General features: G+C 55.8%; 1 protein-coding gene across 1 annotated transcript; it reads right to left on the reverse strand.

Annotated features, from left to right (window-relative positions):
- Positions 1 to 6,799: 6,799 nt before the first annotated feature.
- Positions 6,800 to 9,480, reverse strand: LOC133629366 (acrosin-like). Its single transcript, XM_062020020.1, has 6 exons — positions 9,407 to 9,480; positions 8,675 to 8,875; positions 8,217 to 8,485; positions 7,566 to 7,711; positions 7,231 to 7,371; positions 6,800 to 6,877 (listed from the first exon to the last, which is right to left on the reverse strand). Exons 1-6 carry the CDS (start codon positions 9,478 to 9,480, stop codon positions 6,800 to 6,802), a joined length of 909 nt encoding a protein of 302 aa, XP_061876004.1.
- Positions 9,481 to 9,901: the final 421 nt, after the last annotated feature.

Consider the following 9,901-nt stretch of genomic DNA (forward strand, 5'->3'; position numbering starts at 1 on the left):
ACAACAGATTTAGAAAATAAATCTTCTAGTAAGTTAATGATTGCACTTCTACTGTATATGGCAAATTACAAAATTCACTTGCAAATAACACTTTTCGGTCTTAAATTTGTCACAAAGTTATAACTTCTATAGCAGAGTGCACAAAGAGGTTTGTAGAGAGAAAAATATCTTACCTTTTCACCTTTTATTGTCACATAAAGGAAAACATCAGATGTGGTATCTTCTACAGCACATACTTTGGCTGTCGTCTGGGTAGTAGCAAAACTGAGTGATGGTGTTTCAATGACGCAGCTGCCTGTTCTTTCCTGCTCTTCTCCAGCCCAGTGTTTCCTCACTAACCCAGCATCTGGAAGAGCAAACAATGGGTGTTTTAAAAGTCTCCCTCTCACTGCAGTGGTGACAAGTTTCTGTTGATCTCCTAAGGACTTTACTTTGGGTTTGGTTTGACATTTTGGCCACCTGGACTTGAGAATTCTCCCTCCCTTTTCCACCCCCCTTTTCACATTTGTTGCCTGGGATTCTCCCTTTACAGTTCTTGCTGGCCATTTATCCAGACTCTGTGCTCTGCACTTGAAACAACCAGCAGATGATTTCTGATGGAACCTGAGGCTCTATACACCGGCCTGATGCAAAGGCAATTTGCATCAAAACTCCTCCAAAATCCTTTTTTTTCTCTCAGAATTGCACCAAAACCTCATTTTATCCCTCACAACTCCCCCAAACCCCACTTTTCCCCCTCGAAACGATTCCAAAACTCCACTTTTTCCCTCATGATGGCACTTTTTTACCCAGTAGTTCCCAAAAATCCCACTTTTTCCCTCACAATAGCACCCAAAACCCACTTTTCCTCGGAAAATACCTCCAAAACCTCACTTTTTCACTCAGAACTCCACCAAAACACCACCATTTCCCTCAAAACTGCATCAAAACCCTGCTTTTTCCCCTCAAAACTGCACCAAAACCCCATTTTCCCCCTCAAAACACCAACCAAACTCCACTTCTACCCTCAGGATTTCCCCAAAACCCCACTTTTCCCCTCAAAACCCCACAAAAAAACTTGTTTTTTCAAACATCCACCCAAACCTCCCTTTTTCCCTTTAAAAATTTACCAAAACCTCACTTTTTCCCTCAAAACTCCACCCAAATCCCACCTTTTCCCCTCAGAATTGCACCAAAACCTCATTTGATCCCAGAACTCCACTGCTTTTGGCCCTCAGAAATGTACTCCATCCCCACTTTTCCTCTCAAAACTCTTCCAAACTACACTTTTCCCTGCAAAGCTGCACCAAAACCCACTTTTTCTCCTAAAACTCCAACAAAACCTCACTTTTGCTCTCAGAAATAAACAAAAACTCTACTTTTTCCCTCAGAATTGCTCAAAAACACCGCTTTTCCTCTATCAAATTCCACCCAAATCCCAACTGTTTTCCTTTAAAATGCCACCCAAACCTCACTTTTCCCCTCAGATTTGCCCCCACACCTCATGTTATCCCTCAGAAATCCCACAAACCCCCTCCCTCAGCACCCAACCCCCTCCCTAGCTCCTTCCCCAGCACTCAAACCCCCTCCCTCAGCACCCAGCCCCCCTCCAAAACTCCTTCCCCAGCACCCAAACCCCCTCCCCAGCACCTAGGCCCCCTCCCAAACCCCCTCCCTCAGCATCCAAACCCCCTCCCAAACTCCCTCCCCAGCACCCTGATCCCCTCCCTCAGCACCCAACCCCCTCCGTAGCTCCCAGAGCCCACCCCAGCACCCAGCCCCCTCCAAAACTCCTTCCTCAGCACCCAAACCCCCTCCCCAGCACCCTGAGCCCTCCCCATCCCCACCCCCCCCCCAATACCTCATTAACCCCTTCTGTGCCGCCGCCCTCCCCAGACGTGGACGAGTGTTCGAGCCCCCCCCGCTGCCAGCCCGGCCGCTGCCTCAACACCGCGGGCTCGTTCCGCTGCCTGTGCCCCCCCCGGCCTGGCCCCGCCGCTGCCGACGCCCCCCCGCTGCCTCCCCCGCGCCTGAGCCGCCCCCCGCCGTATTTATTGTGTAGATAAAGAGATTTAAGGCGGGGGGAGGGGGGGGGGGGCGGCATTGTGGCCCTCGGGATGATGGCGGGGGGGGGGGGGGCACCTATGTGTGTGTCCCCCCTTGGCACCCGCTGTGCTCCCCCCTCTCAGTGTTGGGGGGTCACGGGGGGAAGTTTGGGGGACCCCCCACCCCAACACACACTGTTACAGAATAAAGGTTTTGTATAAAATGAGGGGGGTTTGTTTCGCACCCCCCCCCCGTGAGAAATGGACGGGCCGAGGGGAGGGGCGGGGCCTGGCGCTGAGGGGAAAAGGGGCGGCTTTGGGTCTAAAGGCGGGAAAAAGGGGGTTTGAGGGGAAAAATGGAGGTTTTGAGGGGAAAATGGGAGGTTTTGGGGTCTAACGGGATAAAAGAGGGGTTTTGAGGAAAAAGGGAGATTTTGGGGTCTTAACGGATAAAAGGGGGGGTTGAGTCGAAAAGGGGGGTTTTGAAGGGATAAAAGGGGTTTTGAGAAGAAAATGAAAGATAGGGGGGTCTAAAGGGATAAAAGAGGGGTTTTGAGGGGAAAAGGAGGGTTCTGAGGGGAAAAATTGAGGTTTTGAGGGGAAAATAGGAGGTTTTGGGCTCTAAAGGGATGAAGGAGGTTTTGAGGGGGAAAAAGGGGGGGATTGAGGGGAAAAATTGAGGTTTTGAGGGGGAAAAGGGGGATTTTGGGGTCTTAAGGGATAAAAGGGGGGGTTCAGTCGAAAAGGGGGGTTTTGAGGGGATAAAAGGGGTTTTGAGGAGAAAATGGGAGGTTTTGTGGTCTTAAGGGATAAAAGAGGGGGTTTGAAGGGAAAAAGGGGGGATTGAGGGGAAAAACGCACGTTTTGAGGGGATAAAGAGGGGTTTAGGGGTCTTAAGAGTTAAAAGAGGAGTTTTTGAGAGGAAAGAAGGGGTTTTAGTAGGAAAAAGGGAGGTTTTGAGTAGAAAAAGGAGAGATTTGGGGATCTTAAGTGTCCTGGTTTAGGCCCATCAGGGAACAAAGACCACAATTAGCCTCCATAATGGAAGAGGCTGAGAATTGCTCAAGGGCAGGGAGAGCTTAATTGCCGCTTAAGGTTCAGGACAAAGCAGACCAGGCCACTCGGTTTGGGGAAGAAAACAGAGAAACAATTTAATGTGAAGTCAACTGAAACATACCCCCAAAAACCCAAAACATAACCAAAATGAAACAACACAGAGCAATACATCAATGAAGAGTCCAACCAGCCTTTTTAGGAACACCTTCTTGCCACCCCTCCCCTCTTCCCGGGCTCAGAGCCCTGATCCCGGGGTTTTTACCTTGTCCCCCCCTGAACGGTTCGGGGGGGCAGGCAGTGGGGGTCTCAGTTAGTCTGTTCCCGATAGCTTCTGCCGTTTGTCCCTCCTCAGGACGGGTGAACTCCACACCAGTCCTCCCTGCGAGTCCGTGGGGTAACTCACACGCATGGCAGCCCTGCACGGGCTGCTCCGATGCCCACTGACTCCAAAGGCTGCAGCTCGTCTCTGCCTCTCGTGTGGGGCTGCTCTGCGGCGTGCAGGCTCTCCAGCACGGCCTGGGCCATGGCCCCTCCCCACACAGTCCCTCTCCCGTCCGGGCTCACTCACACGGAGCTGCTGGGAACTCTCGGTCCTGCCATGGATCTCCACAGGCTGCAGGGGCACAGCTGCATTCTCGCCACGGCTTGCAGAGGGGTCTCTGGTCTGTTGCTTCTCCTTCCTTCCTCCTTCTCTGGCTGAAGGGTCCGCGTGGTCGCCTCCATCTCGTGTCACTCTTACACCTCCTGCCTCGCATTCCAAATTCCCGTCCCCTAAATAATGATCGCAGAGGCGCCAGATTGGCCCAGCCGGGCCGGAGGTGGGTGTGAACCCAGGAGCCGGGGGAGAGTCCGCAAACTCTTTACCGGGTCTCCACTGCAACCCGCTCCCCCTGTTACTAAGCCAAAAGCTGCTCCTTGCTAAACCAGAACACAAATAAACAAAACCTCTACTTTTTCCCTCAGAATTGCTCAAAAACCCCTCTTTTCCTCTATCAAATTCCACCTAAATCCCAACTGTTTTCCCTCAAAATGCCACCCACACCTCACTTTTCCCCTCAGATTTGCCCCCACACCTCATGTTATCCCTCACAACTCCCACAAACCCTCACTTTTCCCCTCTAAATCCCAACAGAAAACAGCTTGTTCCTTCAAACCTCCACCCAAACCCCCACTTTGGACCTCAGATAGTTACCAAAACCTTCCTTTTTTTCCTCACAACTCCACCCAGACCTCACACTTTCCCCTCAGGATTTCCCCAAAAGCTCACTTTTCCTCTCAAAACTCTACCAAATCAAACACTTTTCCCCACAGAAATACCCTCAAAACCCCACTTTTTCCGCCTCAGAAAACCACCAAAACCCCCACTTTTCCCCTCAGACATGCCCAAAAACCTCCTTTCATCCCTCACAACTCCACTGAAACCACACGTTTTCTCTCAGAATTGCGCCAAAACCTTATTTGATCCCTCAGAACCCCCCCAAACCCTACTTTTCTTCTCAAAACTCTACCAAAACCCCACTTTTTGCCACGTAAGTTCCCCAAAAACTGTCAGGTCTTTCTCCTGGAGCTGCTCTCCAGCAGATCCCCCCCAGCCTGTGCTGCTGCTGGGCTTGTTCCTCCCCAGCTGCAGGACTCTGCCCTTGCCCTTGGTGCCCCTCAGCAGGTTCCTCTGTGCCCAGCTCTAATAAGTTCATGCCAAGTGTCTTCTCCAGTTCAAGTCAGAAAAAGGTTTTTTTCGAAGCAGAATTTGTCATTTCTGGGGCAGGGGCATCTGTAGAAATAAGCCACTGAAAGTGAGCCAGCTGAAAATGAAGCCACTGGATAAAAACTGTGCAGTTGGCTCGTGCCTGAGGGAAGGCAGAGGACTGCTACTGGCTATTTGCAAAGTCCTTTTGTTACTGAGACTTGCCAAATCCACTTCTCTCCTTGTGAAACAACAGATTCTGTTCCAGATACATTCCAGATGATATTCCAGATGGCTAGTTCAATGCAGATGTTCAGCTGTGAAGCTGCAGCTGCCAAAGGTATTTGCTGCAACAAGTAACTCCAGCACCGAGGTGGATCTAATGTCAGTCCCTGCCAAACAGGAGCTTTTGAGCCCTACTTTGTCATGCTACTGTACTGCAGTGCTAAAGCCGCCCACTGGAGTCTGACAAGAGCTAATGACGAGATACAGGATTGATTCATTCCAATAGTTTTCCAGGCAAACAAGACATGTGAAGCAGCACACTGTGAAACGGAAACAAGGGTGATGGAGAACATCTGAGGGGAGAAGGAGTCCCCTGAGCTCTGACAGGAAAAGGAGATACTGGAGAGCGAGAGATGCAAACAAGGGAATAGAGAAGCCTACTGATAGAAGTCAACCAGCTCGCTGAGGAACAAGAAAGGCAGCATCAGCTCTGTGAAGCAAAGGCACTGTAGAGCTGTGTGACTGGAGTGACTGATGAAAGGCACCATCAGAACTGCCATATGGCTGGTTTCTCAGTGGCAGAGGTCTGTTTTCACTTGAGGCTGCTGCAGAGCTGTGAAAGCCCCTCTTCTTCTCCAAGAGAAGGGGAGGAAGTTCCTGAGTTCTCGCTGTCATCTTTTTGAAGTTCCTTTTCACATTTGCCTGGACATTAGTTTGGGAAACACCAGGGGATTTTTCTGACACAACTGAAAAGACTGCTTGTGGCATAGGCCTGGATTGTGAGACGGCACTTGGAGATGCCCAAAGCGTGGGGATGCCTCACACACACAACTGGGCACCTCACACACACAAATCCTTGGAGGGGACAAGCAGGAGGTGGGCAAATGCTGCCCTTGTGTTGGTCTGAGCAGGCTGGGAGGGGATGGGCTTGCAGGGCCCCCACCCTCTGCGACCCCTCAGGCCCCACAGGAGTGGAGGCCCCTCAGTGGCTGCTGCAGGACAGTTGGGGGGATAAGGAGAGCAAAATCCCCCTTGTGCAAACTGGTGGCCCCCGAGGGCTGGGGCTTCCCTTGAGCCCCCTGGCTGAGCCCATCTCCCTGCTCTCCCCCGGGGGAATCACCCCCCACACTCTCCTCCCCAGAAGGGTTTTACCCCCTTTAGGAGCCCTGGCCAGCAGCACACGCGGTGCTGCACCGCGGGGACGGGCCCTGGCACGTGCTTCCCACGCACCCGCAGCCACTGTGGGATTTGCTGGCACTGCCCCAACACCTCTGTCCTCACACAGTGCCCAGACAGGTCTCTTTCTTTGCTGTCCCCTCGGCCTTGGGGGCGTCTCCACTGGATGGTGCTGCTGAGAAAACCCAGTGCGGGCAATGAGGAGGCTGGGGGTGGGATCCCAGGGATGCTGCAGGACTCGCCGTAGCCCACAGCCGGGGCCAGGACAGCAAACCCAGCAGCAGCAGCAGACCCCAAACTGTGTCCTGCTTCCCCCCGAACCCTCACCAAGGATATGGGGCTGGTAGAGCCCAAATTAAAGATTGGATTCTGCTTTTAGCCCCATGATGACATCCCTGACACCTCCTCCCTGCCCCCTGCCATCCATTAACAGAGACCAGCCAGGAGCCCCCCTCCGCGGCCGAGGGGGCTGAGCCCCCAGGTCCTGGGGCTGGGTGTCCAGCCAGGGCTGGGCTGCTGAGGTGACCCCTTCCTGCAGGGCAGAGGGAGGGGAGCCAGGCCATGCTGCAGGGACACCAGGAGGCAACGGGGCCTTTTGCTTTTTCTTTTGCATTTAATTTTGATGAACACTGTGTCAGTAACTCTCCACTTCAAAGGTTCCAGTGCACAGGTATTGCTGCACTTCTGCAGCACCGGTGCAGAGGCCAAGGAACTGTCAAACACAACAGGAAACTCATACAATCTTACAAAGTCCAACAACACTGTGTCCAAAGACACTGCTACAGCTACAGCTTCTACTGACTACTGCCTAAGCACTACTGCTGAGAACCTCCAGGGAAGGCGAGGGGCAGGACCCAGCCGTGCTCAGAGTCCTGCTGCTTAAGCCACTTTTCCCTGCAGAGACTGCAGGAGCTGCTGGATCCAATTAACGAAATCCAGCAGCTTCTGGAGTGGGAATGAGCAGGACTCAGTCCCTGCTGCTGTTGCCAGGGCTGAGCCTTGTGATGGCCTCTGTGGCCGGGCGAGTGTCGCAGCACTTCCTCCTGAGCGAATCCGTGACTGGACCCAGTTGAAGAAGTGCTGGGTGGAGGTGTAGACCCCAGGCTGCTTTGGTCTGGCACAGCCTTTCCCCCAGCTGGTCAGGCCCACGAGCCAGAAGAAGTTGGCGTGTGGAGCTCTGCAGACGAGCGGGCCCCCGCTGTCACCCTGCAGCACAGGACAGAGGGTGAGGGGGGTGTTAGGGAGCCCCAGCAGTGTGAGGGTGATGCTGGGAAGCCCCAGCAGGGTGAGGGGGGTGTTGGGGAGCCCCAGCAGGGTGAGGGGAGTGTTGGGGAGCCCCAGCAGCCCCACGTGGGCCAGGGCTGCGGGTGCTGCCAGGGCTGGCCCGTGGCTGCTCCTACCTGGCAGGTGTCGATGCCGCCCCGCGGGTAGCCAGCACACAGGTTGTAGCTGCGCACGGCCCCTCCGTACCACTCGCTGCTGTTGCAGAGCTTGACATTGATGAGGCGGACCTTGGCCTCCTGCAGCACGTCGGATGTTTCTGCAGCTGTGAGCATGGCAAAGAATTAGCCCCCAGCAGCTCTGGGCCACTTCCCCTCCCCTGTCTGGCCAGAGCCCTTCCCTGAGCCTTGGCTTTGCACCCCCAAAGAGGCACTCGACCCTTGTCTGATTTTAGGCCATGGCTCAGAATCATAGAATCCCAGATGCTGGGGTTGGAAGGGACCTCTAAACATCATCTAGTCTGACCCCTCTGCTCAAGCAGATTCCTCTAGATCAGGTCACACGGGAACGTGTCCAGGAGGGTTTGGAAGACCTCCAAGGAAGGAGCCTCCACGCCCTCCCTGGGCAGCCAGGGCCAGGGCTCCCTCATCTAAAGAGCAAAAAACCATCCCGGGTCCTGTAGCCTTTCCTGACGGGAAAGTCCCCTCAGCATGGCGGCAGCCTGAGGTAGCTCAGGCCCCTGCCTGCAGCCTGAGCCCGGCCCTCGGGCAGCCCGAGCCGTCTCCCCAGGCTCGCCCCAGGCACACAGGCGCTTTCCCGGGGGCACTCACAGCCTTCTGCGGTGTAGCCCCAGCCAGCGACGCGGCAGTCTGTGAGCTGCGACACCACCACGTCGGAGAAGTGAGTCACACAGGCCAGCTGCACGTAGTCGCTGCACTGCACGGGCTCGTCCAGCTCCAGCAGGGCGATGTCGTTCTCGAAGGCGCCGCTGCGGTAGCTCTCGTGGATCAGCAGCCGCTTGCTCTTGCGCACTTGGGCCTCGGGGCCCAGCTCAGACAGCCGGGTGGCCCCGAACACCATGCGCCATGTCGGGACGTTCCTGGGGGGCAGATGGGGAGCAGAGGGCTCAGAGGGAGCCCAGCAGTTCCCTGCCTCCAGCTCGCCGAGGGAGAGGCCAGGTGCCCCGCGAGCCCCGGGCTGCAGGAACGGCACCAGCCCAGCCCGTGCCGAGCACGGGACGGGAACTCTGCCAGTGCTGGGGGCACGGCCCTGCCCTGCTCCTACTCACCTGTACTTGTCAAAGCAGTGTCCTGCGGTCAGGACCCACCGGGGATGGATGAGGGAGCCTCCGCAGATGTGCCCGCTGCCCGCTGCCCCGGGAAGCTGGATGCTGACGATCCAGGGCCAGGCTCCCGGGGAGGCATCGCTGCCGCCCACGACGCGCAACACCCCGTGGTGCTCAGCCAAGGGCCGGGTCCCGCAGCTTCTCCTGTCACCAGAAAGTCACGAGTGTCCTGCTGGAGGGCTGGCTGCTGCTGGGGCTGCAGGGCAGCCGTCTGCCCTCCCCACCGGGCAGCGCACGGACAGCGGGGCCGGGGAACCCTGCGCCCCGGCTTCTGCCTTTGCCCCGCAGACGAGTGGTGCCAGCAGCCCAGCTCCCAGCTCCTGGGCTTTGGGAAGCTGTGGCAGGGCCATGGGGAACCAGTGAAGCCCATCATCTCATCGAATCACACAGTCACAGAATGGTGGGGGTTGGAAGGGACCTTTAGAGATCATCCGGTCCAACCCCCCTGCAGAAGCAGCTCCCACCTTGATCAGGTCACACAGGAGGGTCTTGAAGCCCTCCAAGGAAGGAGCCTCCACACCCTCCCTGGGCAGCCTGGGCCAGGGCTCCCTCACCTCACAGAAAAAACTGCTGCCCCAACCTCCTGACACCCACCCTTTAGATGTTTGTAACTATTAAGAAGATGCCCCCTCAGCCTCCTCTTTTCTGCCCAAGCTCCCTCCCAGAGCCACTTACCCACAGCTTTGCACTGAGGCACTCACAGGCCAGCAGCACAGGCCCAGCAGGACCAGGACAATCAGAACTTTCATCACGCTGACAGCACGTGGCAGCTCCAAGAGCCAAGGGCACGTGGCAGCTCCAAGAGCCAAGGGCACGTGGCAGCTCCAAGAGCCAAGGGCACGTCACCCCCAGCGCTGTGTCTGATGCCGTAGTGCTGATAGTGCCTGGAAAGCCTCGGCCGGGGCGCTGATGTCACAGAGCTGCTGCTTCCAGGGGGATTCTGTGTGGGGCACCACGAGGGGCCCGAGCTGGGGGGAGGCAGAAGCAGGGGTGGACACCTGAGGTCACACCACGCTCAAAAAGCCCCTTTTCCTCCTCTTTGCTCTTGGTCAAAATTGGTTTGGGAGCAGCATGACTTGTCAGAGAGCCAAGATCTGGGTTGTAGCCGCAACCCCAAATCTCCAGGGTGCTGTTTGGCTGCGCACAAGGGCCAAAGGCCTGTGTGTGTAC

This window comes from Colius striatus, unplaced genomic scaffold (genome assembly GCF_028858725.1).
Source record: "Colius striatus isolate bColStr4 unplaced genomic scaffold, bColStr4.1.hap1 scaffold_40, whole genome shotgun sequence".
In the NCBI taxonomy this organism is placed as follows: Eukaryota; Metazoa; Chordata; class Aves; order Coliiformes; family Coliidae; genus Colius; species Colius striatus.